The sequence below is a fragment of the Fundulus heteroclitus genome, chromosome 5 (genome assembly GCF_011125445.2).
Source record: "Fundulus heteroclitus isolate FHET01 chromosome 5, MU-UCD_Fhet_4.1, whole genome shotgun sequence".
NCBI classification, from domain to species: domain Eukaryota; kingdom Metazoa; phylum Chordata; class Actinopteri; order Cyprinodontiformes; family Fundulidae; genus Fundulus; species Fundulus heteroclitus.
The window spans coordinates 32,069,174-32,096,824 of NC_046365.1; the positions used below are offsets into that span (position 1 = coordinate 32,069,174).

The following is a 27,651-nucleotide window of genomic DNA, read 5'->3' on the forward strand; positions in this document are numbered from 1 at the left end:
CTGGCAACGGGGTTCACACCGTGGAATAGTTCGTCCTTATTAGCTAAACAACACGGACTACTAGCTTGCCCATGCAAATCCTCTAATATTAAAATATCAGAAATATACATTAAAGCTCTTCTGTGTCTGGTGCTCCTCAGGGTACGCAGCAGTTGGGCTTAGAGCTCGCTCGCTCTCCTGTTTTCCTGTATGAGGACCATGAGGGTCAGCCCACTCCAGAACTTTACCCCACCTTCAGAAAGGTCAACCTGGCTGATGGCAAGTGCGTAACTGCACGGACATTTACAGAATACACACCTTCTTTTTTTTCAAGTTCTACAAAAAACCCAAAAACAACGGTACCTACATGCAACTTGTACAAGAGATGAATTTCCTTCTCCTCTTTGCTTCCAGGTGGCACAGAATCGCCTACAGTGTGGAGGGCCAGTCGGTGAGTCTCTTCTTAGACTGTGAGAAGGTGGAGACTCTGGATCTGCTCCGAGGTCCTGAGCCCCGGGTCAGCACTGACGGGGTTACTGTGTTCGGAACGCGGCTGCTGGACGAGGAGGTGTTCGAGGTGAGTCTTCGCAGCCTTTTAAGGATGAAATGAAAGATGGATAAGAAAGCGAGTCCTGCCATAGACTGGCGACCTGTTCAGGGTGAACCCTGCCTCTCGCCCATTGACAGCTGGAGATAGGCACCAGCACCCCTCGTTACCCCGCAAGGGATAGACGTGTTAGAAAATGGAAGGATGGAAGAAAGTGAGTCGATGAAAAATACAATGTTACTCGTCCCACGAAAACTAATTGTTGCAGAATAGTTTAATAACCCTTGAATGATTAGACATTTTTGTCCTAATCAGAGAAACTTGCAGAACAGAGCAATCTGTGTTTGGACAGACAGACTTGGAGAGAAAAACACCCCAGTGGTGGACTTTGTACAAGCCGCCAGTTAAAAAAACAAACTGGTGATCTCCAATGGAGGATTATACATGCTGCCCTCGCCACAAACTCGTTTTTATCGGTTATCTCCCTGTGGCTCTACGCTTCCCCAGGAGTGAATGCTGCTTGTCGGGACTTTGATGCAATCAACTGGTTTCCTTATATAGGACATTTTTGACCAATCTGTATAATCTGACCCAATCTGTATAATATGATTGAACTTGACTTTGTAAAGTGCCTTGAGATGACATGTTTCACGATTTGGCGCTATATAAATAAAATTGAATTGAATTGAATTATTAATCAGGGTGTTGTAAACAAGTGTCTGTCTAAAAATGTATTTCATGTTTTTATGGACTGCATCGGCCTAAAGTGTAATGATGAATGAATAGGAGTGAACCCAGTATTCAGCCAGACACAATGGAGATGTTTAGGCAGTTTATTAAATGAGTGAACAAACAGAAGCGGTCCTTGATGGAGTCCGGCAGGGAGACAGGCAGGGCGGGTAGCAGGGATCAGACACAGAGCGGGGGAAACAATCCAAACGGGGAACCGAGCACGAGTGGCAGTCCAGAACCGGGGACTCAGAGACTTCGGTCCACACCAGGTCCGAGTAACCGGCAAACTCAGAACACAGAGTTTCCCGGTACTAAGGGTTAGTACCGGGAAACAGAACACAGGTCAGAAACACAGACAAGCAGGAAGGACAGGAAATAGCTGGAAGTTGCACCGTAAGGAAAGCGACATTCTGGCAAGGAAGTGACAGGGGAGACAAGCTTAAATAGACTGAGACTGAAAGTTCTGCCCAGTTTTCTTTGTAAAATAACTGTAGCTCATTCAGATTGGAGGGAGAGTGTTCGTGAATAAGACATTCAAGGCATTGCCACAGATTCACAGCTAGATTTAGGACTAGACTTTGACTGGGCCATGCTGATACGTGATTTGAACCATTCAGTCGCACCTCTGGATGTATGTTTAGGGTTGCTGTCCAACTGAAAGGTCAACTTCTGCTAAGTCTGAAGTCTTTTGCTGCATCTAGCAGGTTTTCTTTCTACATTTCCCCCTGTCATGCTTCATGCATCTTCAAGTCTGACCACTTTTACGGTCCTTGCAGGAGAAAATCATCCCCCACATCATGATGCCGCCAAAACCATGTTTCATAGCAGGGAGGGAGTGGTCAGGCTGCGTTGTTAGAGTTAAAAGGTTACATTTTGGTCTCAGGATCAGACCAACTCTATCCACATGTCTGTTGTGTCCTCCACAAAGCTTGTGGTAAACTTCTTATGGCCAGGAAAAGAGTCCTGACCATAGTCCCACAAAAAAGTTGACATCTATCTAATTTTGCTGAATTTTGTTTGAACGGCCTGTGTGGTATTAGTTTCTTGTCTTCTTGTTTGATTGTATTCAGTTCATGCTGAGTTTTCCTGCCATTTGTCTTTAGATTTTAAACAAAGCATTGTTGTTGATAAGTGAGAATGAGATCTCCTGGCCCGTAGTTGTCTTGGCCCCCGGCACTTTCCAGCCACTTCTGGGGAATCCCGAGTTGATCCCATAACCAGAAGGGATATGTACTCCCTCCGGCAAGATTTCACTTGTCTACTTCAAGTGGAATCTGCTCAGAAAGTGTCCAAAGGGAGGCACCCAGGAGGCATTCAGATCAGCCCTCTTAACCACATTAGGTTGTGATGCAGTTTAATGTGTTTGTTGAGGTGGTTAGATGCAAAGGTGCAGGCCCTCTACTCCACGCTCCTCTTGGTGGCCGAGCCCCTACCTCTGTCCCTAAGGCTGAGCCCAGAAACCCTATGAAGGAAGCTCATTTCAGCTTCTGTTATATTTTTCTGTTGGCCATGACCCATAACTCCTGACTATTCACCTTATTCAGGAAGTCGGGGATGGGCGGGGCCATATTGTCTCTGAACTTCCGGTGAGTCAGTTTTGCTGTTTTGTTAATAGTTCTAGCTTTGGCAGCGTCCATCTATTGTGGTGAAGTAAAATGTCAACTTTTAAAATCAATTAGGCGCCTGGAATTTGTAGGATTTATGCTTTTAGAGCGAGACATAACACGGCCGTTTTCACGGTAGTGTGCGGAAAAAAAACCCTGAGCTTCTGACTGCCCTAACCTTCGCTACTAAGCACAGCAAACCACAACACAGGGACTAGAGATTACACCACTGCTTATTGGGAGAAATGTTGCCTTGTTGACATTATAATTGTACTAGTTATCCAGTCACGTTTCTTTCAAATAAACATACCTTACTGCGGCGGTTTGATTGCATGACCGTCCCGACTCAAGGATACAGGAGCATCCCGTTATCCACCAGTAAACTCCAGCTGTCACCGACACAGGGGGGGGCAGGTTTCCTGATTGGTGTGGGACCGTGCTGCATTTTTCACTAATTAACTGAAAGAATGCCCCGTATTTGACTGGGTCGGATACGGAAAAGCAAAAACGTCAATCAAAATATGAGCAGCTGCACGCCAGGATTCTTGTAAAATAAACCAAAATAAAATGTGTTTTTTTTCCTGATAGACGTACAGCAGTCGCGGGTTGTGCTGATGCATCTCCAGTGGTTAATGAGTGAGACGCGGAGGGGAAGACCATGATGAATGGCTTACTTCGTCCGTAATCGTGAGGCCGGGTCACTTTTGTGAAACAAGGCAAAGGGGGGAAGGGTAAGGGAGACCTGGCTGGAGTTGGACCCTTTCTAGGCCCGTTTACACTACACTTTTTTAACCGAGCCGAGACCAGTCCGAGCTCGGTAACCGAGATAACTCTCGTGTGTAAATGGTCAGCTGACTTACCTGAACCGCGCTAGACATAACCGGACCGCGCTAAATGCAGTCCAGTTCCTGGGGAGGTCTCGGACTGTTTTTTTTAAATCCCGGTTATCTGATAACGAAGAGCGCATGAGCAGACCGCGTCATCCCCTTACAGTCAGCTGACTTTCCTCGGGTTTTCCGGTGTGTCTGGCTGCACGTCCCGATTCACACTTCATTCAGACAAATTTCAGACATTCATAAAAATACTAGCTTCCTTACCGTGCCACATGGTTTCCAGAGATGATTCTGATTAGCAGTGTGATGAACCTCAGCGTCTGTCGTCGTTTCCTGCGTCTGTAAATCCTTATTAGACGTTTGTTTGTCTTATCCACGTCCCAAAAGCCGACTCTCACAAGTAAGCTCACCAATGGTTGCCTTATTCCCCTGACTCTCCGTAAACACCGAAATATCACAATATCAAGCATAACATCCTGAATGTTACGGGCGCTGCCGTTTTGTTTTGCTTGGTTCCGCCTTCATTCCCAGAGAGCAGCAGTACCGCAGATCGCCACTAGGAGGCGAGGAGCAACCAAGGAACCGAGATAGCGTGGTGTGTAAACGGTCGGCTCGGCTTGGTTAACTGATCCAAGCTCGGACTGGTCTCGGCATGGATCGGTTTAACAAGGGTAGTGTAAATGGGGCTATAGGTGACCACCGTGTGGGGTGAGAAGTTAAGATGTGAGGCGAGTAGAAGGTCTGTGTGGATGCCTGGGTGTTCGGTTTTCCATTGTCATCATTTAGCTTTTAATATGTGATGTAGTCAAAAAGATGTTAAGACACATTGTTTTGGGTTATACTCCCAAGGACCCAAACTTTCTTGTTATCCTTTTAGTGGTCTTAAAAGTTCTTTTTTCAGGTTTAAGGACGGTTGTTTTAAGGTTGTTGTTCTTTTTTTATAGGCTGGCAGGCTGTCACAAAGAGAGTTTGTTGTTCTATTCTTAGTTCAACCTATGAAAATGACTAAACCTAACTGTTTCACTTATAGTGAAAAAGTATTTTACCATCAACAAGGTTATTCCCAAACAGTTTTTTTTTTACTAAAAAAGTAGCAAGGAACAGAAAATCATCTAAATGATACAGATCTTTCTTTGCTTTTCTCCTCTTCCTTCTGAAAAGAAAACCTTTGTGATGCTAATGATTTGTTGGAGAAATTTAATTTTAGGGATGACAGGTCCTTCCTTACTCTTGTCCTGTGCGCACACTTTTAAGGATCACACAGGACTGGACAGAAAGTGAGTAAAAGTCCAAAAAAATTAAAGACCTTCATACTGTAGATCAAAACTAGTTTATTATACCAAAACTCAATCTCCTTTAATGCAAAGCACAAAAAGGTAATAAGCATTGTTTACAACTTTTACATAGAAATCTGTCCCTAGAAACTGCCTCTGGTTGTACTGTAAATGCATGATGGATTTATCTGAGTCGTTTTGGCTCTTCCCTCATTCAGGGGTCGCTACAGGAAGTCATTATAACTTACACAGAGACTTGGCAGAGCTTTGGCGCTGGATGCCCTTCCTGACGCAACCGAGATTTATCCGTCACATAATTTATATGTATTAAAAAAATAGACATAAAGTCGTATCTCTCTATACCGCCCTCCAGTGGTTGTGCGGATGAAACGCAACTTCCTTAAGTGCCCACAACGTTTACGTGCCAACACTTGTGCAGTAACGTTTTAATGTGAATATTTGCCTCTTGAGCGCATCAGTAAGTATCTCAGACATTAACACAGTCCAGCCTGAAAGAACTGTCAGCTGTTTACTCTCTCCGGATGTTTAGAAGGGTCGTTTCTGGCTTGTTGACTTCAGCCTGGGGTCATTTTCGACAGACCTCAGGTGCAGGCCGTGACCTTATCTTACGTCAGGTGGGGCATCTGTTCAGCCGCGCAGCTCCTTGCTGTATTTGGCTCGCACCGCTCATGCATGTAGACGTGTAAAACAGACACAGGAAAAGATGTCTGTGGTGTGGAAGCAATGCGCTGGCGCCACCGGAGGCTGAAGCTCTGGAGAAGATTAACTGCAGAGCGACAATAAAAACAGCGTGTTAGGCCACTTTGATCTGACTATATGAGCACATTTAAAGATAAAGACATGACCGACATGTGCATGTGTTGTCATTTCTTTTATTAATACCATGCAGCTTAGTGAGGACCCGTGGTGACATGTGCTTTGCAAAGGTCTGTGTGCATTCCTGAAGTTTTCTAAGTTTCTCTGCGTGTTTTTCTTTTTTTTAAAACAGGGACAAATCCAGCAACTGCTGTTCGTTGACGATCCCCGAGCAGCGGAGACCTACTGTCAGGATTACATCCCAGACTGTGATGCTCCTTTGCCTTACGACAGCATTTCATTAGAGACTGAAGAAGTAAGTTCTCCTCTAAAAAGACTCATGCACTTAGAAAATTTTACTGCTCTACTTCATAAATACTCTGAAACATCAAATTCATCAAATATTTTTAGAATATCCTTTACTTTTCCCCCTGTCTGGCTTTTCCTAGCATCAAAGCACATGCCATGACTTTTTTTTATTTTTTTGCCTTTTTCTTTGGATCAATGCTCTGACTTCTATGAAAAGAGTCAAATCACTTCCTTCTGCTGCCGTTAGATTCACCATCTGGCTTACAACTCAACGCATACGTTTTATTCGGTTTAACTTTTTTCTTTCTTTCTCTGGCGCACTGCCAGAACTGCACTTCATGAAGAGAAGAAATGCAAAACATAATACTGACCTATTAATTTAAGAGCATATGTTGTAGTTTTCACTACGTTTTGTCTTCAGCTGGGTTGGGGCATGTAGCTCACAATAGTCATATTTATTTTTCTGTTAAAAAAGGAGCAAAAGACTGGAAAAAAGGGCATCAGTGTGTAACACAATGACAAATTTGGTAATAACAATTCCTTTAGCACCAATGTAACATCACGATGTGAAGACCTATATGATAATTTAAGCAGTGAGCCAGTTTGTTGGAGCTCTAACAAACTGGCACTCAACCCAGGAATTTAAAAGCACTATATGAGAAGCCTGGTCCTCCCTTCATTATCCACAGTGAAGAATGGATGCATGAGACTCAAAATGTAATAGAAAAACACCCCAATACTGGAAGCATTGAGGTAACGTTTGTAATCTGTGTTCTGGTTCTAAACTTTATTACCACTTGACACACACTGTTCTTCAGTACCTGTTTTATCCCCTAATAGCCTGTGTCACTAGAATAGCTTTGCAGTGGCAGTGGAAACTGCACATTCTTTCATTGCACATAATGGTACTTGTTCTACTTGAGAAGTTGAAGACTGCACTTCTGTATTGTAGACGTTTAAGTCCAAGCACAGCCCTTTTTTGGCCAATAATTTGAATTATATTCAAATCAAATCTCAAAAATCTGTGAAAATCAGTAGGGGTTTTGTCCTGAGAGAAGCTACAAAAAAGTAAAACCATGGTAAAATCACACATTTCCTTGCTAACACCTACGGTCAACTTGGTTATGTCCAACGGAAAGATTATTTTCAGGACAAATCTGCCCTTTAGACCTTTTTTCTTTCACAAAGTTCCTTTACTTTTCATGCATAGAGGAACTTTAAGGAAAGCAGAATGCCCACTTTGTGCTTTTTGTGTTGGCAAAATGTCGCCAGTTGACATATTGTTATAAAAAGTTGATTTAGTTAAGAATACAATCCTCTTATCATTTACCTCAAACGAGAGGCAGTTCCTGATGGTGCATTAACATGAGGTGTGTGTCCTCCTTCATGCCAATACATATGCAATATAGCAAAGAAATAAATTGTAAACTGTATTCACAGTTTGGCCTGTATTCACAAATATCCCTAGTCTTCTCAGAGAGCTCATAGCTTAGGCCTAAAAATCCCTGCCAAAGAGTTTTAGCTTAATGACGATTCAGATAGCTGCTGAGAGCGACACAAATTCCTGTCTCAGTGAGGAGGTGTAGTTGACCCCGTTGCTAGGTGTGGTTGACCCCGTTGCTAGGTGTGACGCTGTCTTTTAAGAGCTGTGATTGGTTGATACAAGAAACAAACAAGAAAGAAACACAAAAACAATCCTAGTAATCTATAAAGGGAAACTAAGCGATTAAACTGGATTAAGAAACGTGTGTCTCTATGATGAAACTTAAAAGTGGGGGAAACCAAATTTGGCAGAGGAGCAGCGCCTTCATCTGCACAGCTCTAGGAGGAGAATAGAGGGGCGTTGAAAGGGAAATTGCTCCCAGGATCACGGTGCAAAGAGGTGGACTTTAAAGGGCATTGCCTCACAGATCAATGTACAGCAGCCTGAGGCCTGGAGCCTCATAGAGGAGAAGGCGTCACACAAGCGAATTTCCAGATGAACGTTTAGGCTTCTGACATCATCGTGTACAATACAGCAAATACTTTCTCACCATTTTTCACCTATGTAAATAATGTGTTTTATTGTACTTGTCTTGAGTGTGTAATTATTTATATTTTACTGTGACTTTTTCTTATTCTTTTAAAAAATTTTGAGAGCATTTTACAGACAATACTGAAATTCCTCTGTATCAGACTGTACATTATTTCCACGTTTAGTTCATGATCCAGTGTTTTTCCAATCATGTAGTTATCCTTGATAAAATGATGTTACTAGAGTTGCCTCCGGCCACTTAAACTAATAAATTTTCTCCTATGGGGATGATAAAGTTTATCTTATCTACATATTAATAATTGTATGATTGTTACAGACGTTTATGTGCTCACTTCCTCCACTGTTTAGGTGGTGGATCAGCCAATCAGCTCTCTCTGTTTCCACCATCTTTCCTGCTTCAGACACTTTTAGGCCCAGTCCTCACTTTATTTCATCTTGTTTGACCCGCATAAAACCTTTTTTTAGATAGGCCAACACATATTTCAGGATGATAAACAGTGTAAAGTAGCTTCTATTTGGTCCTATGGTCCCAGTTTGGCAGAAACAATACATTAGTTAGACTTTGTTTCCTCTGTTTTCATCCCCTTTCTGCTCTTTAGGAAGAGGGAACACCAAAGAAACGCGTAGTGGAAGAGTTTGACTACAGCGTCTTCTACGACGACATCTCGGTGTCTACTGTGACTGCAGGTCCTAATGTGACGGAGTATGAGGTGAGACTCAGTGGGAAGAGCAACAACCATCCCTCTACTTTTTCTTGTCCTCCATGATTCGATCACCTGTAAATGTGTGTCGTGCAGTTTGTGGAGTACGAGGACTATGACAACACCACAGACTATTACCATGTAAACGAGTACGAGGAGTACGACGAAGAATACGACGAACGCTACGGACCCGCGGCGAGAGAACGGGAGTACTCGCTTAACACAGAGGTGCAGTTAACGGCTCAATTTATATAAGTGTAAAACAAAATCAATAAAATCATTCATGTACAGTAATGATGTTTTGTATCTCTCTAAAATATTTTAAAATCAGAATTTACCAGAGAAAGGACAAAAAGGGGAGCCAGGCTTTCTGGGGCTGGTAAGAAAACCAAACACACACAGAATAAAACGGTTTACAACAACAACAACAAAACCACCCATAATTTAAAAGGAAATCTATCATTATCCTAAAATAGGCTTGTGAAAGGTTGACAGATACTTATTTGTTTTAGCTATTGTTGACAGATATCTCACAAACCTATTCATTGAAACCCCAGATTGTATTTTGTTTTGGTGAAAGTAGCTGTTCTTAGCATGTCCTAGGTTTAAAAATAGTCATTAATTGTAGCTGATAAGCACCAATAATAAGCTGTTCTATAGACATTTAACCTGTCATACATTTTGTTCACACAGTTTAACTAATAAATAAATTATATATATATATATATATATATATATATATATATATATATATATATATATATATATATATATATATATATATATATATATATATATATATATATGTAAAATGTGTATGTAGTGCGTCAGTCAAGCATTGTCTTTTTTTTTTTTTACTAATATTTGTTAAATCCTCAAATTAAAGGGATGGCTATTCTAGGATGTATTATTTTTATGCTCTCATTTTACTGTATAATCCTAAACCAACATTTCCTCAGATATCAGCATTAGCTTTGAGAGCAACGCTTTGTACATTGTTCCCTTACACATTTGTTTTTCCCACACAGAAATATTTCAGATCCTCAGACAAATTTTGATATTTGAAAACTACATTTTGTGCACACTATTTCCTTACAAATAGTGTGCACAAAGCTATTCGAGCCAACCTGGCCCTATGTGAGCAGGCAATTGCTCCACAGGTTAATTGTACTTGGCACAACCATGGCAGATTAATGCATGACTAGTAAGATCTAAGAAATTACCTTGTTAGAACCTGACTGACAACAGGACGTAGGCCAAAATATTTCCAAAGGCAGCACATCACATAACATCACATCTAAACTAATTAGATTAACAAACATGAAACTAATTGTCAGTCTGGAATGTTTTGCAAGGACATTATATAAAAAAACACTGTGGCCGAAATTAAACAAATCGGAGAGACAACAACAATAACAATAAACCCTTTGTGCATGAAAGCCCTCCAATGTGAGCAAATTAAAAGAATCATGGAAAGAAAAGTGGGACAAAATTCCTCCACAATGTAAAATGCTTGTTGGCAGTTCCTGCAAATGCTTGATGACAGTTTATTAGATTTTAGGGGGTTGTTACTTTTTCACACAGGGCCCGGTTGGTTTGGCTAGCCTTTGCCTTAACAAATGAGATCGTCATTTAAAACTTCAATTTGGATTAACTGTTGTCATCCCTGTGTGATTATTACAATTTGTTGATCTGAAACATTTAGGCGTTTGAAGACAGTAAATCTGTCTGAACTCTTAACCTATAGAAACATCTGAAACCTTTTGTTTTGGTGACTGTTTTTTTTTTTTTTTTTTTTTTTACAGGGAACCCAGATTACAGGACCATATGGACCTCCAGGACCTGAGGTTGGTTAAGTTTATAGTGCGACCTTCAACCAGAAACGCATTTTTCTACGGGTACCTCACCTCTTTTCTCAGGGGCAGACTTCACAACAACAACAACAGCAGGGAATGTAGAATAGGTTTTCAAAGATAAACAGTATATTTTGTTCTGCACCGAATATTTGTTTCTGATCATCCGCAGGGAGAACCGGGGCCTCCGGGAATCACAGGACCAGTGGGACCTCGAGGAGACCCTGGAGAGCTGGTTAGGCCTGCTGTCGATGTGCAGAGCGAGCGACTGAACACACCGATGTCTCTTTGTAACTGCCCTCATCTCTTTCTCTCTGCCGTCAGGGTCCTCCAGGGCGGCCGGGCCTGAATGGTGCTGATGGGATCCCGGGTCCCCCAGGAAACATAATGCTCATACCGGTAACAGACGGATATTACTGTGTTCCCAGAGGCCCTGCAAGCTGCTGCTGAGCTGCTGTGGCTGGGGTGCTATTACGCAACTTATAGACGTCCCTGAGGGCAAATGGAAAAGTTTCAGAGTTGTTACTGAAAGACGAGACTGTCGGAGTAAACTAGCTGTTTGTATTTGAAGGCTTTCCAGTTACTCTGATTCACTATTTAGTTATATTTTATGTTATATGAGACATTTTGCAGGAATCTGGTTAAATGACTAGTGGTCAGGACTTGCAAGTTTAGCGGTTCTGGATGCATATAATCTTAAGCTTTTGAATCCTGTGCTGGGACAACATATTGTGACTCCCCTCATTTATTTTCCTTTTTTTTTGTTTCATTTGCGTCTTCTGTGGACGGTACCTCCTAATGCAAATCATGACTGACAGTGGACTATAATGGCCACTAGGAGGAGTGTTGAGTCATTGTTTGTTTCTGACCTTCAGTTCCAGTCCGGCGGTGACCCGAGGACAGGCGCTGTGGTTTCTGCACAGGAGGCTCAGGCTCAGGCCATCCTGCAGCAGACAAAGGTACACAAACATGCCGTTAGAGTGCACCGACCACAGCCCATTTAAATCTGCTATGTTTGAGGATGAATAAGAATGAGCTTCTTTCCCAGCTGGCAATGAAGGGCCCTCCAGGGCCGCTGGGTCTCAGAGGAAGGCCTGGACCACTGGTGAGTCACCCTAAACGTGTTGTTACTTAAGTTGTTATTGCTTGCATAACTCATGCAGATTTAGATGTGCATATGTAGCTGCACAAATTTAGCTTTGGTAAACAAAAGCATCTCCAAGCTGTTAGTTTCATAACATTGGATATATTTAGATATTTATTTATTTAAAATAGTAGTGTTAAAATGTCTTGAGACATTGTTCATTTCTTTTCTATTTAATTCTTTTAGTCCCCCCCGAGGAACCAAATTTATGATCTTTTAATGAGGTCTAAATCTGTGGTTCCTAAATATGGGGCCACGACCAGTCTTGAAGTTGCAAATAAACAGGCGTGGGATAAAGAAGTGCTCTTCAAAAATCAAGACGAATGACGAAATGATCACAGAATAGCCTATTTGTGGGACAAATCTTAGCAGAGACAAAATACATTACTTACAAATAGATACAATCTATTTATTGGCTGCCGTTGATGTTTGAGTTGACTCTGCACCTCTGTTTAATGGACCTATGGATCATGGTCATAAGGACCTGACCAACTCATCAGCATAACATCCACCATGAATTCACCAGAATCAGAAGGGGCTTGAGGAAAATGAGAAAACATCTGTAAAACTAACTAACTAAAATAACTAACTAAATAAATAAATATGAAACATAACTGGGGCTTGATGCATGATAATAACCCAAAACATGTCAGTAAACCCGCCAATAACCGACTGTTAATTAAGAAATGAAAAGTCCTGTAGTGGAGTCAAAAGCTCAAATCGCTATCCTTTACTCCCTAAAACCCTGAGGTGTTGTTGGGTGACTTGAAACTGAAAACCCGTCAAACATCTCACAACTTTAAAGTTGTGAGAGTTGTGAGTCTTATAAAGATACGTGAACATATCTTTATAAGACTGCATATTCATTCATTCACAATTTTGGGGAGTCCTAACTCTTTCACGTGACTATAAATATACTTTATTTACTGCATAGATATCCTTCGTTTCATATTGGCTTTCTTGTGGTATTGGTCTGGTGAAAATGTGATTATTATTATGATTTTTTTTTTTTTTTTTTCAAATGTCAGGGTGCAACAGGTCCCCCGGGGTTGAAAGGCAGCAGTGGTGAAATGGGATCAACGGTGAGTTTACGTCTGCGCTCAGAAAAAAACTCCCGGTCATTTCCAATTACACCGGCCGCAGCGTTTTTAGCTCAGGTCGCTCTCTCACCTTTTTCTCTCCCAGGGTCCTCCAGGACTGCCGGGCATTCCGGGTCAGAGTGGAAGACCTGGGAAACGGGTGAGGACCGCTGATGTGCCGTGTCGTCTGCCGGCGTCATCGTGGTCGCGTCCCACTGAGTAGTTGTGAAATTATGCCTGGAGTTGTATTGTGATGCGGCTCATTAAAGCACGTGTTTGTTATTAGGGCCGGGGCGGTTCAGACGGAGGCCGTGGTGCGATAGGAGAAACTGGAACAAAGGTGAGCTCATGTCGCACACGTTTCTTCTTCTTCTTCCCGTTCTCCTTTCAGGAAATCTGGACTTGCTGCTGTTTTTTGTGCATCTCTTACTAGGGTGACCGGGGCTTTGACGGCTTACCTGGCCTCCCAGGAAACAAAGGACACAAGGTACTCGAGCAGGGATGGATGAGTGAGGGGACATCAAGTCTGTGATTCAATTATCTAAGTGTAGTGTTTTTTTTTTTCAGGGCGACAGGGGGAAGCCGGGACCTGTAGGTCCCCCAGGAGAGCTGGGAGAAAAGGTAAGCAGTCGGGACAGGTGTAGCTATTTGTAATGAAGATGTTTTTATGGGAGGACTAAGGAGTTTTTGTTTTTCCATGTATTAACAGGGCTCCCAGGGGCCAGCTGGGCCAAGAGGACAACCAGGTGATCCTGTGAGTGTTTATGCCTCATTTCTACAGAGCTGGTAATCTTCTAAACAGATTTCAGCTTTAACCACGATTACACCACAATATATTATTTATATAGTATAAAATGTTTTTTCCTTTTCTGCACAAAGTTTAGACATTTCTAGTTGACTGTAAAAGAAAAGGAAGTAAACATAAAACCTAAATAAAGTTGATTAAAGTAGAAACAATGGTTGTTGTTGTACCCTGACTGGGCTTTACAATAGATATTACATAAATATACAGTTACAGGCAGATATTTCCATACACTCAATAAACCACGATTTCCATTTTGTCTGACATCAAAATCAGACTTTTCTGTTCATGGTTAGTTTGGATTACCTAAAATATTTATATTTATATGAAATGACAAAATAAGGAGCTAGAGAGAGACAGCGAAAGATTCATTGAGCTATTCCTTTTTAACATACATTTCTGAACATTAGGTTGGACTGCTTTTGAAACTGTATGACTGCTTCCATAACTTTCTTACAATTTCTTCCTGTATTTCCAGCCTATTTGTCCTCAAATAACTTAATGTAACTGAGTCAGGTTTGTGGGCTGCCTGACTTGCACACATTTATTTGTATATTTTAAATGGGATTTAAATCAGGGCTTCATAATTGCAAATACTCACTTTGCCACTTCTGTACTAAACCTTTATTTTACTGGCTGCTGTCTGCAGATGTTGCTTCAATATTTCCACATGATGCTCTTTACTCGTGATACCGTCTAAAAATGTGCACCAGTCCCTCTTAGAGCAAAACCTCTGCACAACGTGATGCTGTCACCGCCGTACATCAGAGTTGTGATGCTGCTTTATGACTTGCAAGTGTCAACCCTTTTCTTACGTTGGTCCTTATGACCAAACCCTTTAAGTTTCATCAGATCACAGGACAACTCTCCAAAAATGAAGGTCTTTGATGCTGAGAACGTTTGAAAAACTGTAATCTGTCTTTTTACGTTGGTTTCATGTCTGAGTGGCCTTTCAGCCCATGTCACCGGGGAACTCATTTCACCGTGGATGATGGTGTTTTACCAGCTTCAGTCAGCATTTTCACAAGTGCTTTTGTTTGGAGGTTAAAGCTAACATCTCCCACCGAAACCCATTCTCCTCTGGGACAAAGAACCCACCTGCTGCATAAACGGTTTGATTACTGGCCATTTCCGTGGCACCTTCACATACCGTGTGTGGAAATTGTACCCAAAGATGAACTGGAGATCCTCAATTCTCCTCTTAATAATTTGACTGATTTCTTTTGGTTTTCCCATGTTATACAAGTATTCAATTTAATTTTTTTAATTCAATTTTGTTTATATAGTGCCAATTCATGATACATGTCATCTCAAGGCACTTTACAAAGTCATGCATTGTGTGAGGCCTCTATTTAATTATAATAACAATTAACAGAAGCTGATAAAGCTTATAAACATCATCATATTAATATCATCACCATCTTTGCTTTCTCACGTTGTTTAAAGGCAGATTCGTCTTAGTACTTTTGTATTTATGACTTTGAAGAAAGTAAAAGAATTCTCTCTGCATCAAGCTAACATAAATAATTTCATAATTCCAACTGACCACAAGAAACTTTAAGTCAAATTTAATGTCAGTAAGAAGCGGAGTTTTCATGCAGCTGTTTGCAAGGTGCAAGGCTACCATGAGTATGAGTACTCTCTGTTTATATATGACTTGTTGATAATTCCTCTCGTGACACATTTCTGGTTGTTTCAGTTAATCATGTGTGAGGAAAACTGGTAGAAAAAGCTGTTTTTTTTCTACAAATAGCTGTTTGAGCACGTTCTGCAAAAGTAAAAATGTCACACAGAGAGCATGATGCAGCAGCCAGTACGCTTTCTTTTACTGCAAATGTCTTAGTAAATGATGGAAAACATTTAGATTGTTCAGGAAGGAAACCCCATATTTTTTGGGTTAAAAATAACAATATATATATGGCCTTTAATTTAATTTTGCAAACTGTGCTCACTAAAGGCTCGACTTCTAAATGTTGGCCACAGAAAATGTGGCCTACGACTCGATGAGGGTGCAGCTGACACAAAATTATAAACAGTACCCCAGCAACTGGCATTTGGAGTTGAACTTGTTCAGAAATTCAAATACTGCTCATTTAGAAAAGCTTTGATCAGACCCCTGGATCAGACTCAGACACAATTTACAAGAAACCCACAAAGTCAAACTAAATTAACTTACTCAGGGTACTGTATATATTTGAATTTGTGCATAAAAGTAGTTCTATATGTTGCAAATTTATCATCAGATTTGTACACACATACTATATATCAGTAAGGTATAGTATGCAACAGATGGATAATGAAATGCAAAGTTTTCTTTTAATCTAGCTATGGGAGATATAGGTTATTAACTTTCATTCAGAAAAAACAAACATTGTTCTGCAATGCTTGGAAAAGACTGAGATAAATTGTCCTAAGTCTTTATGTCAAATCTAAGTATAATTTATTGAAGTACATTTTCAATAAAACATTTGAAAACAGTTAGATTGTGACACTAATGCTCACCATAAGAGCTCAAAACGATGGATCCTTAAGGGGACGCGTCTTCATCTTTATGACCTTGTCTAACTTTGATCTGTATGTCAAGGGTCCCCGAGGTCTAAATGGCCCCAGAGGTCGCCCTGGAAATCCTGGCTTGCCGGTAAGTGTAAACTATTCGCATTCCGGCTCCACAAGAGCTCCACACAACATTCACCTTTCCACACTGAATTTTATCACATACAACAGACGCCGCCGCTGGGTTTACACGCGGAGCCACACTGATTCTTTGCAGCCAAGCCACATTAATCGCCGGGGTCTACCTCCTAATCACAACGTTAAAGCTCTTCTTGGACTGCCAACAGCGTATTATGCGATGCTTATCTCATCGGAGAAAACGACTGTTTGCTCGCCCCGAGCGGCGTCTTCAGTTGTGTCTAACTGATGTTTGTGCTTGTAGCGACACGAGTAAGCGCTTGTCAACATCAGATAACGCCGTTTCCTTTTCCGTACGTTACATGGACGCTTTGGATGCTGGTTCATTAAGCAGAAAAGGTCTCGAGCCGCGCCGAAGCACATCTAAACCAGCGGCTCGGCTCAACATTTTTTTAATTCGGTTTAATCCCTTGCGGGGCTTGAAAGGCATTTGTTTAAACGCACCAGGCAATGCAATGAAAAATATCAGAAGGTTCCTGATAGGGAACAACCCGTAATCAGAAACTACACCTTATGCACTTCAGGGTGCAGAGGAAAATGTCTGTTTTTTTGTTTAAATGCCATCCTGTCTCTTCTCATAGGGCATTCGTGGAATTGACGGGGTGCAAGGTTCAAAAGGCAACATAGTGAGTACGATAAACTTACATGACCCTGAAGGGGCCCGATCTGGCCACTACCTTTACAATCATTTCCCATAACAGGGACCGCCAGGAGAAATTGGAGCGCCCGGACAGCAAGGCAACCCTGGAATCATTGTATGTGCGAGAAAAAAAAAAGCACGCTTGAAACAAATTCCATGATTTAGGTTCAAAGATTAATGTAGGATTGCATCTGCAGGGTTTTCCTGGCCCCCAGGGGCTAGTAGGACTGCCAGGAGAGAAGGCAAGTGATTTCTAGTTGCTAAATTTCTACTCTAGGATAAGATCTCTTGATCGATTGGATTACCTCTGTCTTGCAGGGGCCTCAAGGGAAGAAAGGCATGCGAGGCTTACCTGGAAATGATGGGCCCCCAGTACGTTCCATGTTCTGTTTTTCTACAGACCCCTGGTGCATTCCTGAGCCTCTACTCCCAACATAACAATGACAGTTGCATGTCTAAATAATTGTCTGCTTGTCTAAAGGGTCATCCTGGAAGAGAAGGCACTCCGGGTGAAAAGGGATTGCCAGTAAGCCTTTATGGACTTTGTTTTTGTAGTTTTAATGCTATATTATTACAATTATAGTATATTACAATGTGGATTATTTTTCAACACGTTTATATGATCAATGTTAGGGTCCTCCTGGAGTCCAGGGACCCGTAGGATATCCCGGACAACGGGGAGTTAAGGTAGGAAATGCTAAATAGAAGGGTTTTCATTGTTTTCTACCAACAGGGTTAAAGCCCTTTGAAAAAGTACTGAAACGGCATTAACTTTTTCCTATTTCATCCTTTTACAAGTAAAAATCAGAAAAGCTCTGGAGGGGTCTACTGCAGGGTTGGGGTTTTATGCAAGATCTCAGTCTTTGAACAACTCACAGAGTTCTGTTCAATCCATTATGTGAAAATGGGAAAAGTATACAACCGCAGACCTACTAACCATAATTGTCCATGTAATATGACTGGCCAGACAAGAAGACCATTAAGTAGAGAGATTGTAACTCTGGAGGTTGTGCAGATACCCACAGCTCAGGTGTGGAAACATCTGTCAACGAGATGACATCTGATAGCCATGCACTCGACAAATCTGTCCTTTGAGAACGAGAAACTTGCTTTAGCTGAACTCTGAGAAGAGTGGTTTGATCATTTTCCCGAAAAGAGCATCGTTCCTCTGATCAGGCAACTGATTGGACATCTGAATTCTGCAATTCAGCCAAAACCTTAGGAATTTATTTGTTATTGAATGTCTCTTGAAGACGCGTCAAAACAGCTTGACGGTATTTTTAACGACATAAACTCCAACCCGCAATCCTCCGGTCCTGAAACCAAAATCTAATCACAGTCCCAAGGACCTGATAGAAAACTCGAGGGGATTGCTGTTTCACAGACTGTTGCACCTCGACAGTGGAACAGACTTCTTTTGTTTTTTACTTTCTCTCACATCAGAACAAGGATTAACCTTTGACCTACATGCAAAACGCTGTGTGTGGTGGAAAACTGAAATTGTACTTTGCCTTGAGCACACCCCATGGAGGAGCATGGTGGTGGTAGCATTGCTTACCTATAACAGGAACACTTTTCCTGTTTTTTTTTTTTTTACAATTAGTGCTACTTTGTGTTTGTTAAATATATAAAAATCTGATCATTATGTGGCAAAAAGTGAAAAAAAAAGTTCAGGGTATATAAGATAGTAAACCAACGCAGTGATGTCATTCAGTAAGTTGGAGTTTTACATTTCCTCTCATCAACTGCTGCAGTAGGAACCAGCCGCTGATATTATTTTCTGTTTTCTGACCCCTTTTTGTATCTTTTTGTTTGACAGGGTGCCGACGGAATCAGGGGATTAAAGGGAAGCAAGGGGGAGAAGGTAAAAAGCCACACACCTGCTGTCATTTTTCCACTTTCAGCGTATCAGGCTGTCACTCTTTTCAACCTATAGACCAGGGGTCGCCAACCTTTTTTGAAACTGAGAGCTACTTCATTGCCGTTGTGTCATAAGAGGGGCTACCAGTACTGGCCTTTGAACTAGAAGAGTCAGAGTTCGTCTTAACTTTATGTAAAAGAAACAATTTTTTCATGCTTTGTTATAGATAGTGTTGTTTTTAAATATCTATAGGCAAGGCAAGGCAAGGCAAATTTATTTATATAGCACAATTCAGTACAGAGACAATGCAAAGTGCTTTACATGGTTAAAATATAGGAATAAAAGCAAATAGGGATAGAATGTAGAAACAAAAAAGAACATTAAAAACAGTAAAGCAGTTTAACTAGAGCATTCAAAGGCAATTTCAAACAAATGTGTTTTTAATCTCGATTTAAAGGAACTCAGGCTTTCTGCACTTTTACAGTTTTCTGGAAGTTTGTTCCAGATAAGTGGAGCATAGAAACTGAATGCTGCTTCTCCATTGTTTAGTTCTGGTTCTAAGTATGCAGAGAAGGCTGGAGCCAGAAGACCTGAGTGGTCTGGAGGGTTGATACACTGATAACAAGTCTGTAATGTATTTAGGTGCTAAGCCATTCAGGGATTTATAGACTAACAGAAGTATTTTAAAGTCTATTCTCTGAGATACAGGGAGCCAGTGGAAGGACTTTAGAACTGGGGTGATGTGCTCTACTTTCTTAGTCTTAGTGAGGACGCGGGCTAAAAATGCAAGTGTGAATAAACAGGAAGAGTAACGGAATAAAATAAAGTTTTAGATGCAGCTCACTGGTGGACACCACATGTGGTACTCGGGGGCTACTTGGTGACCCCTGTTTTGATTCCACTGGTTTACTTTGCAGGGAGAAGATGGTTTTCCAGGAGCAAAAGGGGAGATGGGGCCAAAGGGGGACGTTGGAGACAATGGACCTACAGGTTCTCGAGGTGAAGATGGACCTGAAGGTCCCAAAGGGCAGCTGGGTTCTCAGGGAGAGGCTGGTTCTGCTGGTATTACTGGAGAGAAGGTACGTGATGTATAAGGGCAGAAATAAAAAAAAGAAACCAGTCTTAAACCCCTTCCTCTAGTAGGTGACTCAACTAGTATTGCATTTTCAGGGGAAACTGGGGGTTCCTGGTTTACCTGGATATCCAGGAAGACAGGGACCCAAGGTAAAATAAACTGAGAATAAGACTTTATTTATTTATACAGCTGCAGCAGATGATGCTTATGTGTTTGTCATCTTCCTTTTGCAGGGCTCTGATGGATTTCCTGGTTCTCTGGGAGCCGTTGGGGAGAAAGGGAAGAAAGTAAGTGGAGCATTTAGGATGTATGGCTGTTCTATATGTTGGGAAATCTTTGCTTTAATAAATCTCTCCCCTCTATTTTACCAGGGTCCAGCAGGACAAGCAGGAGGTGCAGGCCAGAGAGGTCCAAATGTGAGTCTTGAGCATTACACTGCAAAAGCGGACCTAAAAATAACTAAAATGTCCTTAAAGTTAGTGTATTTTTCCTTGATTTAAGCAGGTACATAAGACTATCTGCCAATGGAATGAGTATTTTGACCCCTAAAATAAGATTATTAGACATCCTGCACTTAAGATAATATGATTGAGATGAATTGTTCCTATTTTAAGTGCAAAAATCTTATTCCATTGGCAAATCATCTTATTTACCTGCTCAAATCAAGGAAAAATACATTAATTTTAAGAACATTTTACTTATTTCTAGTTCCATTTTTGCAGTGTAGATGTTCACCTCTTAGCGCTTGACATTCAGAACCGTAAATAAAGGCAACCAAATCCCTCCCTTATCAACACAAACCTACCGGGGCCTTCTGTCGTCTTTCCTTTGTGGTTCTGAAAATGCTTTTTTAACTAAAATCTTTTTACTGACATAACCTTACCGATCTAGTTGTGATATTTATTATACAATATGTATAAATATGTATCATTAGGAGTCAGTTACAACTGCTGACTTTGACATTTTTTCAAAAGTCTTTGTTTAGTTTTACAAAAAATACGAGAAAGTCAAGAAGCATCTCAGTAAAATGGGTTAAAACGTGATCATTCTAGGAGAACATGGAGGGCTTTTTCTCTGTCTTTGAACCACGGCTTCTTTCTCATTTTAGCACATATTCAAAGTAGCACCTTTCCTTTTGTGTAAAAGTGATTATGTGCGTGTGCGTGTGTGTGTTTTATTTCTGGCAGGGTGCCAGAGGAGCGAGAGGGGTGAGAGGTCCTACGGGGAAACCAGGAGAAAAGGTTAGCTGACACTCACCTGAGCCAGCAGCAACATGTTTCTGTTACCTGTGTTGCTGCTCTGCTATCGGTCACCACGCTCACGTTCTGCTTCCCTCTTGTATCCTGTCAGGGTGCCTCAGGACATGATGGTCCCCCAGGATCTCCTGGAGAAAGGGTAAAATATGCAGTGCTTCACGAAACATCTGTGACCTTTGATTTATTGTTTATATTTTGTCACTTTATAAACGCAAGCTTCGGTGTAGTTTATTGAGCTTTCATGTGATAGACCAACAAAGCACAATATTTTGTTGTGGAAGGAATACAATACATGTTTTTTTGAACGTATTTCTCTTAAAACTTGTATTTCTTTTCGACCTCCACTGATACCCCCTAAACCAGGGGTCATCAACTGGCGGCCCATGGGCCACATCAGGCCCACCAGAGCTTTCCATCCGGCCCCCAGAATATTGCTGAATTCAGGAATAGCATAGCGGAGAAAAAGTATATATAATTTATAATAAATTATATAATAAATAAATTATATATAATATATATTTTTATTTTATATATAAAATAATTATTTATTAAAATATATGTGGCCCTCGGACAAATGGAGTTGATGGCCCCCACCCTAAATAATATCCAGTGCAGCTAATTAGTAGTTTGTAGTTTAATTTCAGTATAAAGACAGTTGTTCCTTGAAAGCATTCTTTTTTTTTTTTAAGAATCAGTGATCAAACAGGCTTAGGTCATAAAATAATATCCCAAGTTTAGAACATTTTACTGAGCACTCCTCTATCAGCCGTCTGAAAGACAAAATAGTATGGCACAACTGTGTTGCCTACCTAAACTGACTAATTATTCAAAGAACTATTCAGGAGACCCTGGAGGAGCAAAGTTGATCTCTAGATGTGCAAAGTTGGACAGACCTACCCAAACATACTTGCCGATGCAATACAATGAATGGTGGTTCCACCAAGTATCGACTTGGAAGAGCTTAATACAAATTCATGTGAAACTTTTGACATTTTTATTTGTAAAAAGCTTTGAATCTATCATCTTCCTTCCGTTTCAATCATTTTGACTATTTTGGTGACGTTCTGTCACATAAAAATCCCTTTGTTGCTGCCATGGGACCAAACCTTTGCACTGTAAGCCATTTACAAAAGTATTAATCACTTCTTTATTTACTCATTCAGCGTTTTTGTTTTTTAGGGACCTCAAGGGCCACAAGGAATGAATGGAGAACCAGGACCTAAAGGATCAAGCGTAAGCAATTACAAAACACAATCTCGGTTTACAAAAGATACACAAATTTGGACCTGATTTATAAGCCCCTGAAAACATATAAAAGACAAAATTCCATCTGAAATTCTAATAGAAAATTTAATTTGTAAGTTTCAGCTGTCAGTAGATCAATTAAACAGAGTCAGATATATAATTCAGAATCAGAACCAAAGTTCAACTTGATCCTTCTCAACCAATATGTTACAATATGTTAACAATTACAGTGTTGCAATCTGACCTTCAAGTTCTAGCCACATCCATGTACATGCATTTGTTAACCAGGCTTCCTTTGCCATAGAAAAGGGCGCCTTCTAACCCATAAGATGAAAATGACAGCTTGCAGGAAGAATTGGATTGTCCTACGTGACGGTTATTTAATTTTAAGTTGTGTAAAAGTACCGTTCACAGTGGTTTCTGTTTGATGTTAGCATCTCTGTTTGTACTCACTGGCTTTACTAAATGAAAAAGAACCGCCAAACCATACAAACACAGCACTGTTAATGTAGAATTCTTAGATTTTATTTTACAGTAAAACGTTTGTTATATTTTTCAAGCTCTGTTGTTACAATCAATTAAAAAATGCTGGAGCTGTATTTTGTGCTCTCTAGAGCAGGGGTCACCAACCTTTTTGAAACTGGGAGCGACTTGGTTGGTGTTGTGTCATGTGAAGGGCTTTTCATGCTTTGCTGTAGATATTGTTGTTTTCAAATCTATATAAATGCAAGTGTGAAGAAACAGGAAGAGAAACAGAATAATATAAAGTTTTAGATGCAGCTCACTGGTGGGTTGTGCTGTTTTTAGAACAGTGGGCGCCACGTGTGGTCCTCAGGGGCTACTTGGTGCCTGCAGGGACCATGTGGGTGATCCCTGCTCTAGAGTCAGTGTTGTTTTTTTTTAAAATTAATCCTTGCTTTCTTTTCAGCAGCTGTAGTTTTTTGTATATTTTTAAATGCCAGTTTGTGTCTGTCTTTTTTCGGATGATCTTTTTACAGGGTCCAGCTGGGAAGGATGGACTTCCGGGTCATCCGGGTCAGAGAGGAGAGCCAGTGAGTGACATTATGAAATTTTATGAGATAAATTTTCTTTTTGAAAAAAACAAAACAAAACAACAACAACATCATTTGCACAGACCTGCTAGTCAAACTCTAAATTTAGAACAACATCCTTTTCCTGGCCTCAGAAGTTACTTTCAGCATAATGAAGATCACGCCTTGAACGTGAAGTATTGACCGCAGTTACATTTCAATTATGGGCTAATGAGGTTGTATAAAAGCATTGCCAACATTCTACCATTATTTAATATCAGACTTTTGTTTTAGGGCTTTCAAGGAAAAACGGGACCTCCAGGGCCTTCGGGTGTGGTTGGACCACAAGTAGGTGCAACCGTTTCAATCTATTGAGGATATTTGATAAATATATATGATTTGTCCATTGCTCTGCCCCAGGTTTTGTTTAAATTGAACACCAATATGGCTTATTATTATTCGGTTCAGTTTAAGGTACATTCACGTTATTTGACATTTTTTAAATGTGTATGCCAGTAACTCACTCTGGTTGCATGCAACGTTTTTCTGACAGATTATCATGTCCGGCTGGTGTAGTATTTGTTATTTTTTTGTCTTTTAAGCTTTGTCTTTGCTCAGTTTGCTAGTAAATATAGCCTTTGTATATTTACCATAACAACATCACGTGACTGGGGTTACGTCACTGAGCATGCGCACAATTCCAAGAGGGATAAAACTTGAGTTGCACTGGGAAAACAGTATGTTAAATGAGTTCTGATGAAGCCGGTCGTTAGTTGCTGCATAAAACCATCTGGCTTTTTAATAGATCTAATAGATCCAGTAGAAGGCGCCACATCTATTTATGTCAGCTCATCGCGGCAGTTGCTGGGGTTTTATTTAGGATCTAAAAGGACTTTCAAAACGACGGACTCTTATATTAGAGTATACAGCCTTATTTTATCATAATCAATCTGGATAATATGGTATAAGCATATAACGTGGCTATATACCTTTTAAATTAAAGACAGTTGTGGTCATCTGAATCAATTTAGTATCAGTTATATTCATTTCAATGTTGAATTCAGTTTAATTAAATCTAACTCAGTTGATCCCTCAATTAGCCTCTATAGCCAGTCCCACACAATGTATATATCATATAATCCAATTCAGTACATTTTTATTTGACTAATTATTTCAGGTTATTTTCCATTAGACCTCAAAAGCCTGGGGCCTGGAGGGGTTCAGCAAGGCTAACCAGTCTGCCGCTTGGAGCTGAAAGGAGATGAGATCTATCAATTTCATACTCTTAATTTATCAAAAAACACAGTTTTAAAATGTTTTTGGGCAAGAAAGTACACCTCCAAACTTCATTTGTGCAGTCAGTTTATGAAGGTTATGAGCCAGTTTTGAATCTGTTTTCGGATATGTCAGGATGTAGTAGAGACTGGCTGACAGGCTGGTCTCGACGGGGAGGCTGCAGTGGGAAAGCTTTTAGTCGACCAGACCCTGACTTCCTGCTGACTGGATCTGTTAGTTGCAGCTGAACAGTGAATATATAGTGAATACTAAGTTTATGGGGAATATCCACAAGAACCAGATATCAAATGTGAAAATGTTCGCCTTATGCTTTCAGCATTTTAAGTTAACTATTAACTTTCTCGCCACAGTTCTGTAAGACTGATATTTTTGTACTAATGATCAAATGGAGCTCTTTCATTTTCCCTTACACAGAAAACACGCACTCTGTATTTAATTGAGATCCACAGATTTAGCGAGGATTTCTCTCATTTTTGGTCACACTGAAGTTTTGTCTCTTAAGAGTGCACCGGCTGCTGATCGAACCACAGTGTGTATGTGTGTTTGTGGGACAAAGCATACTCTCCATTTTCTTCCAATGGAGGACAAGCCAAATCAGTGCAGCACATATAGCCTATAACCTATAAAAATGATTTTGCTGCAATCAAAAGTCTGTGACATTGCACTTAAAAATCCTTCTTGTCATTCTCGCCAAGCCTAAGGCAACAACATCCATATAAAGTTCTAAATTTTACCTCCGTGAGACAAATTTTAAGGTAAGACCGATGTAAAAGGGTCTAAAGAGGTGTAACGCCATCAGCAAAACCAGTTGTGCGTTCAACATCCTTTTTCTCTGGAGTCTGGATGAGTGGCAGGATACAGATACAGCTTCTCGGCCTTTGTCTGTTAGACCTATGGTGTCTTCATGCTGTCACACACTGGACCAGACTGGTACTGCAGTTTACCTCATAACTTCCTCATAATTTATTGGCTTGTTTTACATAATCAGCCCCTAGCAAATGGAAACGTGTCAAACTTAAAAGCCCCAGACTTTGGTTTTACCCCGGGAAACCAAACCTTGGGGCTTGCAATGGAAAAGGGGCTGATACAACCCATTTCTATACAATCACATGCTGTCCACTTCAATTAAATGACAATACCTTATTACTGGTGTTAATGAGAACCACTGAAGTGATGTATGATGTGGATTTCAGGGTAAATCAGGGGAACCTGGCCCAACAGGAGACAGAGGTCACCCGGGAGCACCAGGTGTGCCTGGAGAGCATGGCTTACCTGGAGCTGCTGGGAAAGAGGGTGGAAAGGTCAGATGAAGTCTCAAGACCAATATTGTCTCATAGACTATTATTTATGCTTAAATTATCCCATTTATATTGTTGGTAATTCTCACATCCTTAACCATTTTTTGTTTTAGGGGGATCCTGGTTTACCTGGGACATCTGGAAAGAGTGGTCCAACAGGACTGAAAGGGTTCAGAGGGAGCAGAGGAGTTCCTGGACTTATGGTACCACATCTGTACATCACTGCTAAAATATTGTACTTCCATGTGTACAATTTTATGAAGATCTTGTAGCAATTAACTTTCATTTCGTCTAAAATAAAATGCCTGGTTAACATTTACAGGGACCTCCTGGTCTGAAAGGAGCAACGGGACCTGGTGGGTCCCCCGGATCTGTGGTGAGTTATAATGCAGCCGTTCTGATTTACAGTCCAACATTCAGGATTTCTGTAGCTTTGTGTTCCTATACATAAAGTTTTTTGCTTCAATACTTTTGTGGATGAAGATATTTTAAAGTTCTGATATGTTGCCTGTAGGGGGCATCAGGAGAAAGGGGCCCTCCGGGACCAGCTGGTGCAATTGGACAGCCTGGTCGTGCAGGAGCAGTTGGAGGACCAGGACCTATGGGAGAGAAAGGGGAGCCTGTAATTATCAATATTATTTTAGAAATCTAAAAAGTCTGCATAGTTTGTGTCCGAATCGCACATTTTTAAACATGTACATTATTTGTCCCAGGGAGAGAAGGGCCCGATTGGACCGGCAGGTCAGGATGGGGATCAGGGCCCCGTAGGAATGCCTGGAGCAACAGGGCCTGTAGGACCTTCAGGGGATGATGGGGATAAGGTAAATCATGAAGGATAGATTACTGCTGGAAAATCACAAAACAAAGTTCTGTGGCCAATATTCAATCTTTATTTTTTTCTAAAGCTCTAATGTTTTAGAAACATATTATAACTTATAAAGATTTGTCTTTAAAAGCTATAACATATAACATTCTTCAAATACATGTCTCTACTCTCCCTATTGTGGCGTCACACCAAACGGAAGAGGAAGAAACCTTCTGTAATCAAGGTTTTATTATAATTTTAAATCAAAGACAAAAGGATTACATTAACTGAGATTTAAAACCAGTGGAAGCTGGTGATAAAATCTTTGGGGGGAGCACTAGAGGTTTAGGGTTACAACACAACAGTAAACCCACTTAATCATTTATCAGTCCAAGGTCACCTGCTTGCTGCTGGATGTGTGGTCGGCCTGGTCCAAGCTCCTTTATTCCCTTTTCCCTCCAACAAAAGCCTTGTAGAGTTACTATTTTGTCAATAAATTAGAGAATTTACTTTTACTGCATCATTCTCCCGTCTTGTAGTTGTTGTTGTCTGACTCCTCTGTGGATGCATTTTTATGCTTGAGTGACAGATACGCCCCTGCATATCTAAGCTGCCAGGGATGTTACTTTGATTGGTATCATGAATCAATCTGACTGGAGGAAGACTGACACAAAATGGACTGGTTAGCCATGAGTTCAGAAAGCTGTGCCCCAAGGAGAATCTAAGTAACCAATTAGAGACCGGC

At 40.8% G+C, this 27,651-nt stretch overlaps 1 protein-coding gene across 1 annotated transcript in view; it reads left to right on the forward strand.

The window, feature by feature from the left end:
* Positions 1-27,651, forward strand: part of LOC105939192 (collagen alpha-1(XI) chain) — a 69,413-nt gene that overhangs the window by 21,956 nt on the left and 19,806 nt on the right. The window contains exons 4-42 of the mRNA XM_012881266.3: positions 141-262; positions 394-556; positions 5,979-6,101; positions 8,729-8,839; positions 8,927-9,058; positions 9,162-9,209; positions 10,636-10,677; positions 10,856-10,918; positions 11,008-11,082; positions 11,559-11,642; positions 11,732-11,788; positions 12,856-12,909; positions 13,013-13,066; positions 13,193-13,246; positions 13,340-13,393; positions 13,474-13,527; positions 13,616-13,660; positions 16,293-16,346; positions 16,981-17,025; positions 17,101-17,154; positions 17,237-17,281; positions 17,358-17,411; positions 17,521-17,565; positions 17,673-17,726; positions 18,859-18,903; positions 19,818-19,979; positions 20,071-20,124; positions 20,209-20,262; positions 20,347-20,391; positions 21,163-21,216; positions 21,326-21,370; positions 22,411-22,464; positions 23,475-23,528; positions 23,802-23,855; positions 25,997-26,104; positions 26,215-26,304; positions 26,424-26,477; positions 26,616-26,723; positions 26,815-26,922. Coding sequence (XP_012736720.2) covers positions 141-262; positions 394-556; positions 5,979-6,101; positions 8,729-8,839; positions 8,927-9,058; positions 9,162-9,209; positions 10,636-10,677; positions 10,856-10,918; positions 11,008-11,082; positions 11,559-11,642; positions 11,732-11,788; positions 12,856-12,909; positions 13,013-13,066; positions 13,193-13,246; positions 13,340-13,393; positions 13,474-13,527; positions 13,616-13,660; positions 16,293-16,346; positions 16,981-17,025; positions 17,101-17,154; positions 17,237-17,281; positions 17,358-17,411; positions 17,521-17,565; positions 17,673-17,726; positions 18,859-18,903; positions 19,818-19,979; positions 20,071-20,124; positions 20,209-20,262; positions 20,347-20,391; positions 21,163-21,216; positions 21,326-21,370; positions 22,411-22,464; positions 23,475-23,528; positions 23,802-23,855; positions 25,997-26,104; positions 26,215-26,304; positions 26,424-26,477; positions 26,616-26,723; positions 26,815-26,922 — 2,775 coding nt within the window. The remainder of the gene's footprint in view (positions 1-140; positions 263-393; positions 557-5,978; positions 6,102-8,728; positions 8,840-8,926; positions 9,059-9,161; positions 9,210-10,635; positions 10,678-10,855; positions 10,919-11,007; positions 11,083-11,558; positions 11,643-11,731; positions 11,789-12,855; positions 12,910-13,012; positions 13,067-13,192; positions 13,247-13,339; positions 13,394-13,473; positions 13,528-13,615; positions 13,661-16,292; positions 16,347-16,980; positions 17,026-17,100; positions 17,155-17,236; positions 17,282-17,357; positions 17,412-17,520; positions 17,566-17,672; positions 17,727-18,858; positions 18,904-19,817; positions 19,980-20,070; positions 20,125-20,208; positions 20,263-20,346; positions 20,392-21,162; positions 21,217-21,325; positions 21,371-22,410; positions 22,465-23,474; positions 23,529-23,801; positions 23,856-25,996; positions 26,105-26,214; positions 26,305-26,423; positions 26,478-26,615; positions 26,724-26,814; positions 26,923-27,651) is intronic.